The sequence below is a fragment of the Pristis pectinata genome, chromosome 11 (genome assembly GCF_009764475.1).
Source record: "Pristis pectinata isolate sPriPec2 chromosome 11, sPriPec2.1.pri, whole genome shotgun sequence".
Lineage (NCBI taxonomy): Eukaryota > Metazoa > Chordata > Chondrichthyes > Rhinopristiformes > Pristidae > Pristis > Pristis pectinata.
Genome location: NC_067415.1, coordinates 32589125 through 32611941, shown reverse-complemented (window position 1 = coordinate 32611941; position 22817 = coordinate 32589125). Strand labels below are relative to the sequence as shown.

The 22817-nt window shown below is 38.7% G+C and overlaps 1 protein-coding gene across 1 annotated transcript; it reads right to left on the bottom strand.

Moving 5' to 3' along the window:
• Positions 1-719: 719 nt before the first annotated feature.
• Positions 720-20050, bottom strand: poglut3 (protein O-glucosyltransferase 3). Its single transcript, XM_052026199.1, has 8 exons — positions 19790-20050; positions 19117-19314; positions 13399-13679; positions 13101-13311; positions 8425-8621; positions 5776-5970; positions 3490-3594; positions 720-1414 (listed from the first exon to the last, which is right to left on the bottom strand). The coding sequence occupies exons 1-8, from the start codon at positions 20001-20003 to the stop codon at positions 1289-1291; spliced, it is 1527 nt and encodes a 508-aa protein (XP_051882159.1). The 5' UTR covers positions 20004-20050; the 3' UTR covers positions 720-1288.
• Between the last annotated feature and the right edge of the window lie 2767 nt (positions 20051-22817).

The window sequence follows — 22817 nt, the reverse complement described above, 5'->3', positions numbered from 1 at the left end:
AAATAGGAAGATAATTAAATACAAAACAAAGGGATATCCCAAAATAATTTCGTATGGGGCAATTAATTTCCTTTTTAAAATAAGTCTTCCTTTGTGATTTCAGAATTTGACAATCATCTTGTGCTCCTAAAAGGTAAGAACTGAAAGGAATTGGAAATTAAAGAGATGGCAGTGCTACAATGGAGTGCTGAAGCGGATTCATTGAATTGACACCGAAAGGTCAGATCACATTACATAGGAAGGACAATTGAAAGTAATGATAAAAGGAATGTAATTTTCAGGTGCATCAGCTTTTCTACGACCTCCTTGTTCACATATTCTCCACCTCAAATAACTACCAACTAATTTATAAAGCCCAAGGCCACAAGTGCCTTGTTACTTCCAACTTAAAGTATATATGAATTAGGAGCAGGAATAGGACACTTGGCCCCTCGAACCTGCTCCATCTTTAATATGATCATGGCTAATCAGACTGAAACCTTATCTTTGAATTCTCATTTACCTTTCATCTGCTTGGTGACAATACTACTTTTTATTCCATATACAATGTGCCATCATCAGTGTGATCTCCCTTGAACATCTTTGCCAGTCATTCAAATAATTATTTCTAGCCCTAAAGGTGAATAATTTGATATCAAATCAAAACCTGTATCTGTAACTTTTGAATCATAACTCATACTATATTCCCACATTCACACTGTGAATATCTTTAATTTACTTTACAAAGTACAATATTTCTTGCAAGTTTCAGCACATATTTAATATAAACATTTATCTGGGGCAAGTACATTAGAATTGTAGTTTATAAAACAATTCTCGTATTTATATGATATGCAGAAAACATGTACTGAAGTAAATTAGTTCTGAAAACTGCCCTATTACTAGAAAAACAAATTCTGATTCTAAGATCTAGTCAGATGTGCCCCAACAGACAAAATACATCGTGCTTACTGACAAATAAAACCAGAAGTTACAAAATATAGCTTAAACTTTTTTCAAATAACTACCAACTAATTTTAAATTACAAACTTCAGCACATTATTTCTGCTATGTTCACCTTTAATTTCACATTTCGTATCATCAATTTGAAGCCGCAAGGGCAGAATTAACATTATACACAAAAGAAACGTGGGGTGAAAAGTGTGTGGTGAAAAATGACTACTAAGTGACATTTTAGTTCATGTTTAAAATATACATTACCCCAGGCCCTTTCTAGGAATGGTCCAAGAAAGAATGATTTTTCAAATAAAGCATACAAAATAAAAACAAGCAATGATATTGATTACAGTTAAAGTTCCTCTTTTACATTGGTAGCTCCCTTACAGTTACAGATAGATTCATGGTCAGAAGGCTGTAGAACATGCTCCATTCCCTCGCGAATTTCAGGCTTAGTAGTCTGCCGTTGAGCATACTCCTAAGACAACAAATAAAGAGTATGGATTAGGAAAGTTGGTGGTAATAGTAATATTGTCCTCTCAAGAAATTACTTTCTGAGGAAGCACAGCAAGCTGTGAGCTATTACTAAGGAATACGTTAAGGGTTCCAAATTAGGATTAGCATTATGTTACTCTGAATGGCAGAATTTATTACTAACAGGGCAAGTTACATTCTGTTTGAATCCTTACATTTTATCCCCTTGCTGACAACATAACAGTTGTTGAGGGCCAGAGATATTGTTATGCCTGTAGTCAATTGAACTTATCTAATGCTTGCAGTGCACATCATGCTGCCTTGTGGGCTAGACGAGTCCTCAGGTGGGCACTTTGTCCCTACAGTCCCTATTCTGCCTTGTTTGGCCACACTAGCCGCCCTAGTGGTAGGCTTTCCAACAGTCCCCAGGACACCTTTCATTTACTTAAAAGAATTGCTGTGCAGCACCAGGGCAAATGACATGTGGGGTGGTGGGTGGGGTAGGGGAATGCGGTGAGAAGACCAGGAGGAGTACTGTGGAGGCTCTGGCTCTGGACCACACACATACTGGGCCCAATCTGATTTTTTGCACCCATCCAGAATCAGGTCCACATTCAGCTGTAGACTCAAGTCTGGCAAAGGTGTGCAGAGGGGCAAAGCAATGGGAGTGATGATAAACAGAGGGGTCAAAAGGGGAAAGTGAGAACTATGCCATGCATTTTAAAATTTTGTGCTATTTTCTTTAGACATGTTTGTGTAAGGTTTAACTAGAATGCATTTCTCACAAGGAGCTCTTGGATAGTAAACCTGGTCCTCTTGCTACAATAAACCATTCCCATATTTAGCTTGACAGAGAATCAAATTAAAAATTGTATTTTGTTACAAAGGCAAGGCACACTTTCCGCTTGGGCTTACATAAACAAAAGCTTGAACCATTAGGAGAATGTTAGAAATCATTTGATCAATAAGCTTATTGGGATCAGTTGAGAATATCCATTTCAGTATCATTATAAGACTCATGTTCATTGTCATATTTCTCATTAGCTCAAAGAACCACAGAAACATTAATGGTCTATAAATTCAGTTTGCATAAATAAAATACATTTTTCACTTAATACTGCTTTCTTTGCAATAATAGACAATTTCAAGGCCATACCTGAAGTCACAGCTAAACCTACACTATTAAATGTTTAATGTTAGAATAGGATTAATAGGTGAACTCAAACACAAGCAGACATCCCCTCCTTAAGCACTTTAGGTTTTGAAATATGAATGTTATCAACACTGCACAAAAATGAGAAAATGCTGGAAATATTCCAGCAACCAGAGCTGTTTGTCTGTGATATCCTCCAGTTCTGATGAAGGGTCCAATGTAATTCAGTAACTATATACAAGTAAACAAAGCATTCATCATCTTTTGGCAACAGTGCATTTGACTTAAGTTGGAAATTATTTGACTTTGAAGCTGGAGTTTCAAGAAAACAAACAAAGCAAATACTGAACACTGCATTTTCATTCCTTTCTCTGTAGACTAATGTGTGTCAGTGTCAGGCCCACAAGGTGGCAATGTGTCAATGGATGCCACTTGTCTTTCACCTTTACTCACTAAATGAGACAAAATTATTGGGACACACAAGTGACTATAATTTAAGACAAATTTTCAGTCTCTAATTCCTACACAGTGATTAAAAACACAAAAGTTCTATTTTACAAGCAAAATCTGCTGACCCAACATTGCTCTAAAAGGTTTTCCCTTCACTGACTTTGTTCTAAAAAAATTTAAGACTACTGACACAAGGATGTACAAGTTTCTATATCATAAGTTTATCAGTTCTATGCCTTCCAGAAGTATTCATTACCATGAAATTAAAAAGGATTCACTAGTGCTGAACTATCTGGCATGAGATATGCTGATTCAGTGATTACCAAGGATCCATCCAGGATAAATAGTTATTCTCAAAGTTTCCTTCCATTTATCTATCCATCAACTGATCCACTTGAATCAAAGTAATGACATCCAAATATTTCTGCATGCAGAGCTTTGCACAATAATAAATTTATCTATTAAGTCTTTCAAACCTGTAAGACTTTGTAATAGTAACAGTAAAGACTTGAAGGCTGGAGGAGTTCTCGAGCAAGAACTTGTCCTAATCTGGCAATTTGCTGAGCTTCAGCATCATTATCCTAAAACAAAATCAAATACATGAAAAACATATTAGCAAAATGTATGCAAAATTCCATTCCTTTTTAAGTTTTCCATTAGCCACTGCTTTGTTATATAATAAAATGAGGATTACGCTTTGATGTATATATTTGATGAATCTCATTGTTTTTAACTGTTGAGATAGATCATCACTGTTGGTCCACAACACCCATTCTTACCTGGTCAGGATACTGACAGCCATCTTTGCTACCCTAAAGAATCCAGAACTCAAAAGCATGGTCACCGTGGGGAGTCCAGTGGCACAACAAATTTACAGATTCCTCAGAAAGTGTGGGATATCAAGTCGAGTCCTTTGTCATATGCACAAGTACGGTGAGGTACAGGTTTAATGAAAAACCTGCCTGCAGTAGCATGGCAGACACATAGGTTGAGACAACACACAGAACATTATACAAGACAGTGAAGAAAAAGACCGTGCAAAATAAGATGTTAGTGCAAAAAAAACACAATCAGAGAAAAACCCATGGTAGTGCAAGAGGTGGTCCATAGTATTCCATTGCTGAGGTAGGATTAGCGGTTAGCAGTGCCTGCATGGAAGTCTGGGTCTTTCTATCAAACACCAGCGGTTCTGTTCGGAACCACCAGCATTAGTCAGTGAAATTTAATCCATTATGCATTCATATTCCTTATGTTATATGCAGTTTTCTCCATTGCCAGTATTTATAATACTTCATTTTTAAACATATGGTTTACAAAATAGCGGTATGAGTAGAAGAGTTGAATGTAAAAGAGAATTTGCATTCAAAGTGAAAATGCAATAGAAAATTAATGCATCCTCTTAGTAACAATCTACTTGTAGCATGCCATTACTATAAATGCAAATTTTCCACAAAATTAATAATTATCTGATTAGACATACATAACTCAAAGTTAAGGTGTAGACAATGGCCATATATAGTATTTTCCTAATATTTAATTCCTATTATAAATCAATCTATGCATAGGGGTACTGCATTGAATTAATAATTAACAGTATTTAACATAGTAATAAGCCATATTAAATGACATTCTGAAACTGTTAGAGAATTCATTAATTTGCTTTTGAAAAGGACCAACTTTATCATCAAGAATACCTTAATGAAGTGTCATGATTTGCCTAGAGAAAATTTAATAAAATCCTGGCCCTTTTCATTGTTAATTGAATTCAAAGATATCATGAAATATTCAGCCCTCAAAAAAAAAGGCAAGTGCTAAAAGATTGTAAAATATTTTAAAAACTAACTTATTCAGTGATGTTAGTTGTATTTAGTTATGAGAAGAATTATCAAGATAAAGAAATGCTGTATGTGTTGTTCAAATTTCAATTAGGTCACATCAATACAAGCACTTTAACTTTTGCTTCTTTCCTTAAAATCCATTTTTATTTTGAACTGAAAGAATAATTGTGATAATTCATGTGTGAAGTACAAAGCAAATTTTTTTAAATTAATGATAGATGCGCTTCTCAAGGCTCATTTGATAAATGGCTCCATCTTAAATTTAAGGGAAAATCCAGAGTTAGAACCCAGATCTAAATTAGCCTGTCACATGCAGGTCAGAAGATGGTTACTTCAATTTTACTCAACTCTCCTTCCACTTTTGTTCCTTTGTCTTTCCCTTCGTGAAGATGACAGAAGCAGCTTTTGAAATAAGAACAGAAAATGCTGGAAATGTTCAGTACATCAGGCAGGATCAATGGAAAGTGAGAAACAGAATTAACTTTTCAAGTCAATGACATTTTGTCAAATGAAGAATTAATTGTGCTTCTCTCTCTATAGTGCTGATTGACATTGAGTACGCAGAGTTAAAATGTGAACAGCTAGGTTTTGGGAGGGGAAAGAAAGCTTTTATGTACATAGCTTTTATGTACTTTTTTCCTCAATGGCCTTCATGGGCTAACGGTCAGATTTCAGGAACAGGTAAAGGGTAGGTACTGTGTTACATTTAATTTCCTCCATTGATTCAATATAATTCTATGCAACATCAATGATTACAGGAGACAACTTGACCCATAGAGCTGTGCTGCTCCCAGGAACTTCTGTTATATGCCACAACAGGCCCCGCCTGCTCCCCGTCACCTGCTGCTGCAATACATTGCGAGCAATTCTACCCACCAGGGAAATTCTGCACATTCAAATTTAATAATATTGCAACTGACTTACCTTCACCCATTTAATCTTTTCTATAAGGTCACTCAGATCTCTCTTCACTGGAATGTAATGTATCCATGGCTTTAGAGATTTGTAGAAGTGCTCATAGTACTTAGAGTCCTGCTTCAGTACAAGGCTGTCACCCAACATGAGGTATGGGAACCTATATGCTGCCACAGTACCATCCACATTCACTTGATATTTATACTGGAAAAACATTTAGGAGCATATATTAACTTATGGTTCACATGAATAAATACCTTCTTATGCATAAAATTTCTTCTAAAATACAGTGATATGTTTTCAATTGGAATAATTACAACCAGTGAGAATTTTTTGAAAGGACACAAACTTAATTTTTGTAACTCTATATTCAATAAAAACTGTTGTTTTAAATGTTTTGATTTTAAGTTTAGACATGGATAATGGAGAGCAATACATTTATTAATATAAAACAAGCTAGAAAATTAATTACTGAGCTTCTTTCAGAGCAACGTAAATGAACAAAAACAAGAGATGCAACGATAAACATTGCTAAAGAACTTGTGTATGCTGATCAATCTTCACAGTAAAGATAAACTGCGCCTTGCCTTTTAAAATGGAGTTATATAAAAGGCTCTAATAATGCATCAACTTTCCAGCTTTGAAGCAAACACAACAATAAACAATTTTGCAGCTGGAGATCCATGAACACTTGGGCTAAAATTGTTATCTCTTTCTCTTTTAAAGAATGAGAGTCCCTCAATTTTCAAACAATCTTCCTAGTCCATACTTGCCCTAGATACTCAACATCTTTCAGGTGAGTTGCTGATCAGTATTTCAGGATCTTGAGCTACCTACACAGGTAGCAAAAGTGCTGGCTGAGGCTTTAAAGCAGCAAGAGAGAAGGCCACACTGACACTAAAAGCTCCGAGAGTGGAGCTGAAAGAAAACAATTCTGAACAATAATAAAAAAAAAATCAAAATGTAATAAGTGAAGACACAAGAAGTTCTGCAGATGCTGGAATCTGGAGCAATACACAATAATTGCTGGAGGAACTCAGCAGGTCAGGCAGCATCTATGGACGGAAATAAACAGTCGATGTTTCGGGCCAAGACCCTTCATCAGGACTGGTAAGGAAGAGGGCAGAAGCCAGAATAAGAAGGTGCGGGGAGGAGGAGGAGTACACGCAAGCAGGGGAAGGGCAAGTTCAGCTGATAGGCGAGTCCAGGTGAGAGGAGGACCAGGTAATTGGTTGTGCATACCTTTTCTTTTCCTCTCAAGTTATAAAAGAGAAGTTACAGATTTGAAAAGGGAAAGGCCGTACCTATGGAGCAAAGTAGCAATTTATGTAATATTGAACAGCATGAAACAGGAGATAAATTTAATGGTAATGGTGCAGTGAATGAATGCAAATCAAGCAAATATGATAAAAAGTTGCAATTATAGGTACTGTATCTTAGACAAACTAATGAAACAAATAAAGATTAATGGCTATTAAAATAAAATCTGTCCAAGAGATATGGTTTCATTGTAAGCAAGATTGGAAAGCAAATATTAAAAGAAAACAAAACTGAATTGGCATACAGTGGGGTTTGGGGAGATAGGATCAGCTCTGACAAAGTTTGAAGGCAATAGGGAGAATAATCTTGACCAGAAATCCCAATCCCTACAACTCAGTGGAACTCAGCACGATTTGAAATTGGTCAGGTCTACACAGCCAAAGTAAGACCCAAGGACAAGGGTAGGTTATCCTTGGGCCTCTTGTTCACCAGTCGGCGCTGCCTTTGGAAGGAAGGATGTCCATTTCATCTTCTTATACTGTACAATTCAATGGATTTGGACAGTTTTGGAAGGCTACCTTTGCCTCTACTCTACACGACTTTCAAAGATTAGGGCAAGTAGTGGTGAGATTTTATGACTGTAGTTAATGCAACAGTTGTAGTGGAGACCCAAAAGTGAAGTGGGTTGAGTAAGTGAAAAAAGAAAAAGCAAGTTCAATCATAATACGTGGCATATGTCTTTTGTCTGACTCCAGCCACTTATGGAATGCTTCAGTATCACATTGTATCCATTCACAACTTGCAAGACTGGACTAATGACAAAAAAAAAATCAAAAGCTGCACATACTGGACATCTGACATAAAAACAGAAAATGCTGGAAACACTCAGCAGGTCAGGGCAGCATCTGTGGAAAGAGAAACACAAATAATGTTTCAGATCGAAGATCCTTCATCAGTACTGGGAAAGAGAGAGCTGGTAAAGGCAGTTTTAATTTGTGGAGAAGTTGGTGGGAGGGATGGATAGGACCAAGGGACTGGACTAGCCTCAAACAAGGCACTATCCAGTTTCAAAAGTAACAATTTGCAGAACATCATTCATGTTTGGACATGTGCTGACAGAACCACAAGTCGAGAAGTGACCAATAACCATCCATCCATTAAAAGGTAATCAAGATTAGGAATTCACAAGCACCATATAGAACAGCACAATGATAAATAATAGTGAAATTTCCACACACAAAAATCAAAATCATATTGAGGGTTCAAAGTAATTTCTTTACCATGCTTGTGCCCAGAAGAGGCTCGCAGCCCTTGTACCGTTCTGGTCCAGCACAGACTCATTGGGCTAAATGACCTCATGTGGCATTGTGATTCTAAGATTCATCCACAAAATCATACCTTAAAGAAGTCAAAGAAACTGATCAGTTGTGCTTTTCCAAGAGCTTTCTCTTCTTCACGAAAAAAGAAATAGGCAGTTATTCCAGCATCCAAAAGATCACGATTCTTTCTGGAAATCCTTACTAGTTTCAGTCTCTCCTCGCTGCTGTCTCTGCCTCTCCAAAAAGCTTGCTGTGTTTTATTGCTCCAGGAGGGACCTTATGGTTTGAAAGAAACATAAATACTGAGCTGTTATAATCAATTCATAAATGTTAAAGCCTTCCTGAGCTAAAAAGGGAGGTGCTATATAAATGTTACCCATATGATCTAGCACAAGACAATAACAGAATAATTTACATAATGCACAGCTTAGGAGGGATGACCAAAAGCTTGGTTGAAGAGATGTACTTTGGAGATGGAGGGTTTTTAATTGGGTGGCATAAGTAGAGAAGCAAGGGTTTGCAAAAAGAATTTCAAAGATTCGTACTAAAGAATATTTTATTTTAAGGGACTGATCTGAAATACAATGCTCAAAAGAGTATGCTTGCTTAATGATACAGTAAATACTATGCTCATACACCAAAAATTACATTAAGATATCAGGAAATCTTGTTTTATACTTGCATCTATAACTGTGGTAAATTTTATGGCTAGCAGCTGAAAAATACTTTGGCTATAATTTCATGATTTTTAATGCCTTATACACCCATAATTAAGAATCAGGGTCACTCCAATTCTGTGGGTTCCAAGGTGGCTAATGAAGTAGTTTATGGATAGGGAAGGTTTAGAGGGATATGGACCAAACATGGGCAAATAGGACTGGCTTAGATGGGCATCTTGGTCACCATGGGCAAGTTGGACTGAAGGGCCTGTTTCTGTGCTGTATTGCCCTATGACTTCAGGTGAATGAAGGACCCACAGACTCTACTGAAGTGGGTGGGAGGTACTTGAAGAGGCAGGCGGGTGGCTAGTTCAAGGGGGTTGTGCACTTCTTCCATTGTTCATAGAGGGATTCTCTGTGCTCCCAAAGGGGGTCAAGGTTCTCAACACCATGCTGAATATTCCTTCTCCATTTACAGCAGTCATGGTACAGGGATTTTGACTAATCAGTGGGAATGTTACACTTTTTCCAAGGAAGCATTGAGTACATTCTATAACCATTTCCTCTGTCTACCCGTAATCTTTTGCTCAGAGTAAAACATCTGGTTTGGGTGGCAGGCATGCAAATAATGTGGCCTGTGCAAACGACAGGGATGTGGTATTTACCCATGAGATAACTAATAACTATGTCAAGAAGTGGGTTGAGTTAGCCCACTGCTGTAACAGAAATTTTCACAGTGAATTATCCAAATTACTGAAAGATTTTGCAGGTTTTTACATCTTCAAGAATAATTAAAATAATAGCATTTTTAAACTGATACATCCCTCCCATTTTTCTTTCCTTCTCTGCTTTCTGTGTAAGGTTACATTAAACATTTGCATAAAATGTCTGCAAAAAGCCAACAGTTCCATGTGGAAGTATGCAAAGGTTCAGGAATCCTCCGTAAATAAGAGCAATAATGCAGAAATACGAATCGCTGGTTGGCATCAGTCTGCTACACTCAAGGACTGCTACAGTATACAAATATCCTGTGGTTTTCCAGCAATTATTCTTAGGAATCTGCTTCTTACAATGATCTGGCACAACTTCAGTGACTCTGTTCTTTTTGGTGAAAAGGAAAGATCACCAGGGAGAGAAGCAAGTTTCAGGTAACTTGAATTTTGTGAACTGATTGTGTTACTGCTAAAGAAAAAGTATATAAATACTAATATTATTTTTTAAATTTAACTACTATAAATCTAAATAGGTTTTTTTTTAATTAGACTTGGAATATGTGTGAATATCAGATACTTCAATAGCTCAGGAGAAATTTCTTCACCCAGAGAGTAGTGAACCTGTCAAATTCTCTATTACTGGAAGTAATGGAGACCAAGTAGTTAAGTATATTCGAGGAGGAGGTTGATGTAAATTTGCAACTGCTACTAGCTCAACAAAAAGAGCAGATGCCGAAACACTTGGCGTCTCCTAGTCCACTGCCATCAAGGGATATGGGGAGAACGTGGGAACAGGGTACCAAAGTGAATGATCAGCCATGATTGTCCTGAATGGTGGAGCAGGCTGAATGGCCTACTTCTGCTCTCATTTTCTAGGATTCTATGTTAGATGAGTGAGCAAGCATTCTGCAATCTCATTGGTTAATTCCCTATCATGGATGCCCTTCTGTACTTTACTGCCCAATAACCACAATGTATGATGTAAAAAAACCTCATTCTTCGCAGGAGAGAACCAATTATTGGAAGATCAGATAATCCAAAGTGTGCTAAGGACTTGTGAAAATATATTAGATCTGAAAGAAAATAAACTAATTAGGAATATATTCAATAATTAGCATTTATTTACTTAGTTGAAGAATGTTCAATTAACTTCTGGAGTAAGCACAATAAAGGGAGTGCCCAAGTATCTTCTGTAATTAGATGGGTAAAATTGCCATGGTAACAACTACTTTATAGCAATTATAGCTAGATTATGAATAAACATTAAATTGTACTGTCTTTCATTTTGCTTAGGGAGGAGGCTCCTTTTGTGACTGCAATCATACAACCGCTCAGCAAGGTTGGTCAACCTTCTCTCTACAAGGTATTTAACAATTTCCATGATATATCCCATTAATGACTTTTATTTTTATCAAGTCTAGATGGCCCTTTCCAGAATCCTGTAACAAACAGCTAAAATGGAGTCTGCAGATGCTGGAATCAGGAGTAAGAAACAAGCTGCTGAAGGAATTCAGTGTGTCAGGCAGCATCTGTGGAGGGAAATGGACAGTCAATGTTTCAGGTCAAGACCCTTCATCTGGACTGCGCAAAAGCAAGCTCTGGACAACTTAATGTCCAAACCTATCCTTCACTCTCCCTTTCCTGAATGGTATCACCAAGATCAAATTGGTGAGGGTAGAGAAACATAGATCGTGGAATGATGCATCCTGGAACCAAGAACAAGAAAACTCTGGATTTTGAAAGTTTGCATAAAAAGACAAAGAGCTACTTGGGACCATAATCAGTACTGATTAAATAATGAGATAAAACAGAAGTTGAAATAAGTAGCAGAATGCCCAGTAATTACAGTCAGATACAAGCAAAGAATACCAATTTTGTCAAAAGAAGGTCAATTTATTTAGCACTTACATCACTGGAAAACATTAAGGTATTTCACATTTCAGATAAAATGGTGTCAAAGAAATAAATGATAATGACTAAAATGTTGTTCACAGAAATAATTTAAATAAGAGATTTTAAAAGAACAGAACTTGAGGATTTCAGGAGGGAAGACCTGGACAGCTGAAGGCAGAGTTACTTATGGCGAGGGAAGGATGCGCCAGATGTTGGGACAGGCAGGGTTCTTTGACAGTCCTATGGCGAGACGATTAAAAATTTTGACCACGAAAGATGAGAATTTTTTGGTGGAGTCAGAATACACAGGAACAATGTGTGGGTTAGGATATATTCATACTGAAAGAAGGTAGAAAAGGAGAGATAAGAGTGTGCAACACTGTCAAGTTTGGCAGGAGCAAAACCAAAACAGGAATGGAGACAGGTGGAATTATGGAGGATTTATTTGTGACATTATGGAAACATGGTTGAATGTTCAACTCAGGACAAATAAGGTATCAATATTGTACAGAATCTGGTTCAACCCAAGTCAGAGACCAAGGAAATGGTAAGAAAGAAACATGTGGCAACAGTACAAATATTGTGGCAGCAGCCAAAAATCAATGGTGGTAGTCTTCCCAATGTTTAAATGGAGACTGTAACCAATTTGGGACTAAATCTTGGGCTGGCTGTGTGAAAATGCATTGGTCTACAGCAGTGGCATCTATTCTCATCAGGAAGCACAATGAACCCAGAATCATGTCTTTGGACAATATCACCAAGGAACAGCCTGTAGATGAGAAACAGGTGGGAGGCAAGTATGAACTCTGAAAACAACAATGCAAAAGCACAAACAGCCCTATATAGATCCTCAATCTGTGATTGATTAGGTAATATGTGGAACGGCGTGAATACACTCCTGCCTCATCAAAGCAGTAGTGGACAGGCTTTGAAGCAAGAAGACATAGAAGGCTGAAGAGGTCAAGAAGGATGAGCCAGGATAGGGCACCATCATCACAATACCTTTGGACCATGTCACTTGTGACTTTGATTTGGGAATTTCAGGGCTGCAGCAGGGACAGAACCAAATAGAGACACTTAAGCAATGAAGCTACAGAAAAGATAGGCACAAATTTGGGAAAGGAGACATTCAAGAGGTTGAAAAGTAAATTGGAGATAGGTTGGTAAGGTGTACTGAAATTAGATGGCATTGAGAGCAAGGATAGTGACCACAATTTTCTGATTAAACTTCACGTGCATTTGTTACCTTAGAAGGTCTCGAACCTTGGCACAATAGAGCAGTTTACAAGTACAAGGCAAAAGAAGATGCGGAAAAGAGAATGAGAAAGCTACAAATGAAAATAAAACTCTTTTCAGAGAGGTGATGATCTGTGTAGAGAATTTCATTTCAAATAAAACGGTGCTGGAACAGTGAATTTCAGCTCCATTATATTTATCATGAACAATCATTGTAAAAGTATACCAATACAAAGAAGCATAACCAAACCTACCAGTCTGTCCTTGAATGGAAAGTAGGTCATTTGTTACACCACGCAGTGTTTCTAATGTAGAGCGTGTGATATCATATGTTGGAAGGACAATATCTGCAGTATCTTCAGAGCCACACCAAGAAATGATAGGCAAGGGGTTATCTTTTATTTTACGAGTTTCCAATGGCCAATCTCCAACATTTATATAGAATTCAACATTGGGTAAGTGAACCTGAAAAAAAAGTGTTCAAATGTCTCATTATGTAACAGAATACAATGGGGCAAAAAGAAATTCACTGCAGCTGTAAATTTAACATACTTTTCTTGCTAAAGAAAGAAGCATTTCATCTGAAAACATTTTGAAGTCTGTGTACCGCCCCATGGTTCGTCGATAAATCTGGTTATTTAATATAGTGTAGTGAACAATTCCTCGATCACCAAATCTATTTGGCACTTGTTCTAGCAGGAGTGAAAGATCTATACTGGGAAAATTAACGAAGTCACTAGAAATTTGTTCTTCTTTTGCAGGACATGATAGAGTAGCTTTCCATTTTTCAGGCTCCTCTTCTGGGCAGTAACAGTACTCATGATAAACTGGTCCTGATGACAGAAGCAGGAACACAAGATATTACTATGTGCAATTATGCATTGCCTCTGTAATAATAAACTCTGTAAAAAATGATTGTTTAAAAGATTTTCAAAATAAAGGACACAAAATTAAGCCATGCAAATGCAAAGTTGAAATAAATATTTTCAGTGTATTTACAAGACACTTCTTCACTACATGAATACAATGCCTTTGCATGTGCATTTATACACCCACACAATTGATGATACAGCAAATTAATATGCAAATATTTTATAATTAAAGCACATTTAAAAAAATAAACTCTCCAAAAGTATTTGGTAAGAGGACTATTCCAGCTACAGCATCCTAGAATGGACACTAAAAAAAAGCATACAAGATTACCGAGAAGACATCCCTGAAAAACTTTGCATTTCTAGTCACAGACCTTCCCTGGATTTGGGGAATAGGGAGGAGAAGATCAGAAACATTAAAAGCAAATCACAACACTCTAGAATCAGCGTCCAACTATTTACATTTCTTGCCACTGAATCTCTGATAGCAAAACTACCTGTCTGAGCCCTGAGGGGCAATACTGCAATAAGCATCATAGATTGCACTGTTTCTGTGATGTAACAATCAGCCTATGAAATTCATAGAATCACAGAAATGTATAGTACAGAAAAGGGTCCGTTCAGCTCACCTCATCCATGCCGACTGTGATACCCATCTACACACATCAGGCATGTATCCCTCTACACCTTTCTTGTCCAAACACCTGCTAGCATTTAAAAAGTCCTCAACATCCTAGAAATAGAGTAAATTAAAGAAAGGGCTGCAAAGAACATTCAATTCATAAACTAGTTCTCATTTACTGGGCATACACGAAGAATTTTGATATTTATTCCACAAAAAGAACAAAAGAAGGAATATTTCTATAGGTCTTAAACACAAAGCAATCTACGTAATTCACATACCATGAAGTGCTTTGAATTGTATGAAACCAACACAGCTTTACTTTGTACACAGTAAGATTTCACAAATAAAAGTGAACTGAACGATGAGATTTGCAAAGATTGTCAGTTCTCAGGCACCAACCATTTCCTTTCAAATGTCAAGGCTCACAACCTGCCTCGGAAATCTCACAGTAACCTGTGTCTTTGCAAACAATTGGCCAAGGTTGGTTCAACTTTGTCCTCTCCAAAATCCTTGATGTTGTTGATAGCATGCAAATTCTTGCTTATCCTACAAACCCATTTTAGAATCTCTCCTTTTGGATTCTGTTCCTCTCACAGTACACAGGTCGTCCCATTAAAATAATAAATTTAATCACAGAATCTTTGGTGCAGCACAGGAAGTTGTCAAATAACCCATTTTGCTCGAGTTTCCCCATGCGATCAACTATGCAATTAGTCACACTCCCTTGTTCTTTCTCCATAGCCTGGTAAATTTATTTATTTAAAAGTATTTATTTAATTATTTTATGAATATTATTATTGAATTCATTTTCAATCTTTCCATATCATAACTAGCTCCAAAAAAGTGCTTCATATCACCTCTAGTAGCTTTGTCATTCCCCTTAAATCCATGCTCTCTGGTAGTTGACCCTTCTGCCACAAGAAGCCGTTTCTTCTTACTTCTTCGGCAGTTCCTCAGGGTCAAGGAAAACCTTCTAATTCACTCCAAACCCAATTTTGTTAATGTCCTCCAAGGAAAACAGTCTCATCCCCGGTGCATTTGTAGTCATCCTTCTACCCCTTCACCAAGGCATATAAGGTTACAGACCAAGTGCTGATAAAGGGGATTACTGATGGCTGGCCTGGATATGGTGGGCTGAAGGGCCTGTTTCTGCGCAATTCTACGACTCATTTCCAAAGCATGGTCCTCGGAATTAAATATTTCAATGAAGTTTAAACAATAACTTACGAGTGTTTATAGAGTAACTTCCTTATATTTTTATTATTCTCCATTAATAAAGCAAAGGAACCACTGTTTTCTCTAATTAAGTCTTCACAATCCCTACTCTCTGTTCCTGTACTCTCTTAGACTTGTACCATTTAGTTCACATTGCCCCTTGTTCATCATACCAAAATACGTGTCACATTGTTGCATTATATTTGCCATATTTATATCCATTTTACCAGAGAGTCCTTGTTTTCCCATAGACCTCCAGAAGTTTAACAATATTATTGAATTTTGTGTCACCTGCAAACTTTGAGATAATGCCTTGCATACGAAACCCACACCATTGAAGAGGTTCTAATTTTAACACTGAGGAATGCCAAGGAACACCTCTCATCTGAAAAGGAACATCAACTGTTGGTCTAATCAAAAGATTTGGATACGATAGCAATATACTCATGAATATCTGGGCATTCATCCTTAAATGGGGAAAACTGTCCCATAGGCAAACCAAGATCTCAGATTCCCCCATTACAATCCCTGGACGTGTTCTGTCCCAATGATAGGAGCTGGTTCCTCAGTAGGTGGGAGATAAAGGGTGGGCATTGCACTGAACTAAGTCTCGTGATATCAGGGCACAAAGGAACCACCTGCGAAATACCACCTACATTCCTCCTATCAGCTGATGAACCTGTAATAAGCCCTTCTTGGCAGTACAGCCACAAGACTGGCATTACCTAGAAAGTGCAAAATTGCCCAGATATGTTCCATCAAAAGCAAGAAAAATACAATCGCCAGTCTACTTTCGATCAACAGCAAAGTAATGGAAAGCATCACCAGAGTGCTATTGTGTTGTTTCCCAATAACCTGTGCACAGATGTTCCGTATGAGTGGACAAGCTGGCTCCAAATCTTGTTACACCTTCACCAGACACCAATAAAGGTTAGGTGTCTGAAGTCAACGTGACTCGGAGAAGAACTCCAGATCGTGGTGGTTACTGGCGGCCAATCATCTCAGCCTGCTTAACTGCACCACCTGGACATTTACCCCATCTGCCACTAATGCAGTCGCACCTCAGAGCAGTGTTCCTAGTCCAACCATGTTTGGTGCCAATAATTATCTTCCTTTCATAAAACTAAAGACTGTTTGCCTCCAAGTACCATGTTCAAATTCATGCACAAATCATTACATTACAGAGCAGGCAGCACAGCTCAGGCAGCTCTCAGATGGTGAGGAGCATTCGTGCCACAAAGAGGCGGGTAATTTTCACTGCCAGTAAGAGTGAGTTTACTCCTCTCCTCAGGACCTTCATAGAGCAATTGAGTTGTACAGCACAGAAACAGGTTCTTCAGCCCATCACGTCCATCTTGATCTTTTTTCCCATCTACATTAATCCTATTTGTTGACCATATCCTTCTGTGCCTGGCTTATTTAGTGTCTGTCTAAATGCCTCTTAAATGTAGTAATTGTATCTGATACCACCACCTCCTCTGGCAGCACATTCCACTCATCAACCACTCTGTTTTAACAAAAAATCCCCATGATCCTCTTTAAATCTTCCTCTCTCACCTTCTTGTTTACCATGGAAAAAGATTTTGACCATCTGTCCTACCAATGCCTCTACTAACCTTATAGACTTCCTTCTATCAGGCCACCCCTCAGCCTCCTTTCCTCCAGGAGAAACAAGCCCAGCCTATCCAACCTCCCCCCAATAACTAAAGTCCTCCAATCCAGGCAACACCCTGGTGAATCTCCTCTGCATTCTCTCCAATCCTTCCTAGAGTGTGGCAACCAGAAAAGTGCACACAAGTGCAGCTTAAACAGTGTTCTGTGAAGTTGCAACGTAATGTCCCAACTCTTATGTTCTACGGCCCAACCCATGAAGGCAAGCATGCCATGTGCTTTCTGCAGCACCCCTCCACCTATGTTGCCACTTTCAGGAAACTATGGACTTGGACCACTAGGTCTCTGTTCATCAACATTTCTTTGTGCCCCACCATTTACTGTATATGCCCTACCCCGATTTCACCTCCAAAAATGCATCACCTAGTTCCATGTACAATGCTTCGCCAAACCTTGCAACTGATCTCGATCCTGCTGTAGCCTTAGAAAGCTTCCTCGCTAACTACACCACCACCAGTTTTCATGTCATTTGCAAACTTACTAATCATACCTCTTGCATTCACATCCAAGTCACTAATATATATCACAAACAGCAAAGGTCCCAGCACCAATCCTTGTGATACACTAGCCATGGACTTCCAATCAGAAAAACATCCTTCCAACACTACCCTCTGCCTCCGGTCACTAAGCCAATTTGGGATTCAATTAGCCAGCTCACCTGGAATCTCATGTGCCTTAACCTTTTGCACCAGCCTACCAAGTGGGACTTTGTCAAATGCCTTACTAAAGTTCCTTGGAGACAACATCAATCATCCTACCTACATCAGTCTCTTTGGTCACCTTCTCAAAAAAAAACAATCAAATTAGTAAGACAGGAATTCCACCGCCCCTCCACTTACAAAGCCATGCTGATACTCCCTAATCAGTCCATGCCTTTCCAAATGTACATAAATCTTGTACCTTAGAATTTTCTCCAATAATTTCCCTACTACTGATGTAAGGCTCACCAGCCTGTAGTTACCTAGCCTGTAGTTCACTGGCATTACCTTGATGAAATATCCCACCATCAAGATCCTGGAATCTGACCACATAATATTGCTCGGTTTCTACTGAGAAATTTTAGTCCAGTCTTTTTTTTGTTTTTTTTTGAAATTTTTCTGTTTAGCTTAGTCTGGTTTGATATATTGTTTATAATTTTTTTTATTGATTTGGGGATTTTTTTTCTTTTTTTTAAATATAATAAATCTTTTTCTTTCCTTTCTTTTATATTATATTCATTTACTAAGAGATCGTTGGATCTACAGATTTTTTTATATTTTATTGTTCTTTATGATTATCTAGGCCATGATTTTCTCCTGATCTCTTTGTATTATATGTACAAACATTGTTATATATTAATCTGTATTAATTTGAAAACTAATAAAAAAAGATTGAAAAAGGAAGAAAGAAAGATCCTGGAATTATCATTAACCATGCACTTAACTGGACCAAGTACATAAATACTAAGGCTACAAGAGCAAGTTGGTTATCCTGCAGCAAATGATTCTGATCCCCAAATCTTTTCCACAAGGCAAGATACTCTTCAATTGGCCTGAATCGATGCATCTCCAACAACATACAAAGAGGCTTAACATCATCCTTGATAAAACAGCCTGCTTGATTGGCACCATCCTGAACATCAACTTTATCCACTATCTAAAAGAAAGCACTGCAGCAACTATTTGACAACATCTTCCAAATTCGAGACCTCTACCACCCAGGACAGACTGTGACTAGGGAAAAACTGCGACCATAACCTCCATAATTTCTAGCTCACTTTCTTCAATAACTCAAACTGATCCCCTCATGACCATGTCACCTTTTACTTCAAGGACTCTCAGTCATTCGCACCTCCTTTATTTCATACTTTCTCAGTTGTCCTAACTCCAAGGTTTTTCTTTGATTTACCTTTTAAAATATATGGGGACTGGCCTACATGTTGACCTCGATGAAATACTTCAATCTTTATCCCCTCAATGGCACTTCCATACATTCGATACCTCATTAGAAATGTTCCATCGTTTCGATCCAAAGGTGTTGGTACATATCGGCGAACGTGTTCTCTGGAGTTTAGCACTTTGACCATCACACTGAAAGTATTACTGCCTGAAATCAAAAAAGCAAATGAATAACTTTGGTTTTCCCATTTCTCCTATCATACAATTTAAGTTTCTAAAAGAAAACAGTTATAGAATTTTAAGATGGCCTGTCCCCCTTGGTCCAGACAACAGACTTAAACAGAAAATCCACATCCAGAGTGGCTTTTAATTAAGCACAGAAATTTGATGACAATATTTAAATCATTCCCAGATGTTTGCTATTGCTTATGATGCTCTTTTAATTTGATGCGGGGATCTGTTTGATTTTTGTACCACAAGAAGGAAAAAAACACTGACTGAAATGCTCAACTATTATGAACTGTATAACTAAACTTGAATGAAATTAACCAATACCTGGCTGCACAGAAATGTTACGACTAATATAGTTCTAAAAGTTAAATTATAAAAGCTATTGCAAAATTGGTGGTCATGTTTTCAAACTGGAAATGAACAAAATGGTTCAAAAGGAACAAGTTACATACCAGGGGATGAGGTGATATTTTCTCCCGTGTTGCTAACTGCCTGGATATAGAAATATCGAACCGGCAGCACAACATCAGCCCTCAGACCCGGCCCCCACACCAAACTTCTCCCGGCACTTACTTCCTCTTTCACTGGTTCACACTCACAAACACAAACCATCAAAACTAACCGCACAAAAAGTGCCAATATCCGAGGGAGACACTGCCGCTGCATTTTCTAATCTGCCTCAAGTTACAGCGAATGCATATACAACCCAACCCAACCCAACCCACCCAAAACTTCAAGCCCACCCCGTCCTGCTCAACATCCTTGGCCGCGTCTGAGGTGCGGCGCGGAAACCCCGACGGCTGCGAGGAAACAAGAGCCTCACGTCGGAATGAAAGGAAAATCTGGAGCGGATCTCCAGTGGAGCCGAACCGAATAACCACAACTTGTATTCCTATAGCGCCTTTAACTTCATGAAACGCCCCGTGGCGCCTCGCAGCAGAATCGGAGAAGAAATTGTCATTTGAAAACGATTGGTGTTCCATCCTGCCGCTTGGCAAAGACTTCAGTGGAGGGTTCTCTGGACAACAGACTGCCCCTGTTCCATGTTTTCTTCATAGATGGGGTGTGGGCATCCTGGCAAGACCAGCATGTATTGCCCACCCCTGGGAAGGTGAAGGGAGTCATGCCCTAATGCAGTGATTACGGTGAAGATCTTCCCACAGCGCATGATATAACCTAACAGCTTTTCATAAAACACAAACAGAAAATGCTGGAAATATTCAGCAGGTCAGGCTGCATCTGTGGGAGGAGAAGCAGGGTCAACGTTTCTGAGACCCTTTGTCAGAACTGAAAATGAGACAAAAGAAGTTATTAAATCTGTACTGAAGGTGGGGGAGGGGGTGTCACTGATAAGGTAAGATATCTTTATTAGTCACATGTATATCGAAACACACAGTGAAATGCATCTTTTGTGTAGAGTGTTTAGGGGGCAGCCCACAAGTGTTACCACGCTTCCAGCGCCAACATAGCATGCCCACAACTTCCTAACCCATATGTTTTTGGAATGTGGGAGGAAACCAGAGCACCCAGAGGAAACCCATGCGGACACGGGGAGAACGTACAAACTCCTTACAGACAGTGGCTGGAATTGAAACCCAGTCACTGACGCTGTCATAACGTTACACTAACCACTACACTACTGTGCCTGCCCGATAGGAGTAAGATCAGGGTGACCATGGGGGATAGGCTGTAAACAAGGTTATCTGGTCAATGAGTGAATGGGAGCAGAGAGTGAGAACATAAAAGAACATAGACAAAAGAACACAGACAAAAGAATATGGATTTGCAAAATGCACAGCAGGAGGACAAGCCCATCAGGTCAGACTGAGCATGTCCTCCACGCCCAGAGAGAAATAAGAGGATAAAAAAAGCTGAGCTAATGGTACAGATGGATGCCTGATACAGCCCTTTGTGAAAAAAATGTCTTCTTCCCTTCTGAACCATGGCCTTCCCTTTAGCATCTCATCCATTTCCCGTGCTTCTATTCCCGCCTCCTCACCTCCGGGACAGAACAAGGATAGAGTTCCCCTGGTCGTCACCTTCCATCACACCAGCTTCTGCATTCAACAGATTATTCTCCATAATTCTGCCTCCCTCAACCACCACCAGACACACCTTCCCCTCTCCTCCACTTTCAGCATTTCACAGGGACTGTTCCCTTCACAACTCTGTGGTCCACTCCTCTGTTCCCACTAAACACCCTCCTTCTTACATTTTTTTCCCTTGCAGGTGATGCAACATTTGTCTTTTCACCTCTTCCCTTCCCACCAGCCAGGGACCCAGTCTTTCCAGGTGAAGTCGCGATTCAGTTGCACTTCTTCCAATCTAGTGCACTGCATTCAGTGTTCACAATGTGGTCTCCTCTTCATTAGAGAAACCAAACACAGGTTGGGTGATCGCATTGAGGAACACTTGTGTTCAGTCCGCAGGAGCGACCCTGGGCTTTCTGTTGCCTACCATTTAAATTCCTTATCCCAGTCCCACTCTGACCTATCGGTCTGTGGCCTCCTGTACTGTCACAGTGAGGCCCAGTGCAAGGATCACAGCAGCTCATTTTTCACCTGGGCACATTGCAGCCTTCTGGATCGAATATTGAATTCTACAACTTAAAGTAACTTGATTTCTGCCTGTATCCATTTGTAATATGAGCTCAGTTTGTTTTTTTCTCCCCCCTTTTTATTCTCTGGGAGTGAATGACATACACAGGCTGGGCTTGTCCTCCTGCTTTGCATTCTTTTGTCTATGCTCTCAGCTTCTACCTGCTCTTATTCACACATTGACCAGATAACCTTGTTTACATTTTATCTCCATGGTCACCCCAGTTTTATCTGAGCAGAGACATTTTCCTCCCCCACCATCCCTGCAGCTTTACAAGTTTCTTTTGTCTCCTTTTCAGTTATGACGAAGGGTTTCCAATCTGAAACATTGACTCTATTTCTCTATCTACTAAAGTGGCCTGACCTGTTGAATATTTCCAGCAATTTCTGTTTTGGTTTTAGATTTCCAGCATCTGCAATTGTTTTGATGTTCAGCTTTTCATGAAACTTCAGTTCGGAATCAACCACCTCATCAGAGGCCTGGGCCAGATTGGGCAGCAGACTTACTCTGTGCATCAGATAATTTTCTTTCCTTTCTTTTTCAATCTTTTTATTAGTTTTCAAATTAATACAGATTAATATATAACATCAATGTTTGTACATGTAATACAAAGAGATCGGAAGAACAATCATGGCATGGATAGTCATAAAAAACAATAAAGTATATAAAAAAATCTGTAGATCCAATGATCTCTTAGTGAATGAATATAATATAAAAGAAAGGAAAGAAAAGTGCATCAGATAATTTTGATTGCACCATAACAGCCTAGGATGTTCAAAATGCTTTACGACTTACAGAGTATTTTGTAAAGAAAAAAAAATCCAGGGCATCAAGAGGAAAACACTTCAATGATTGTTATCACACCTCACACAAAAGAAAGTG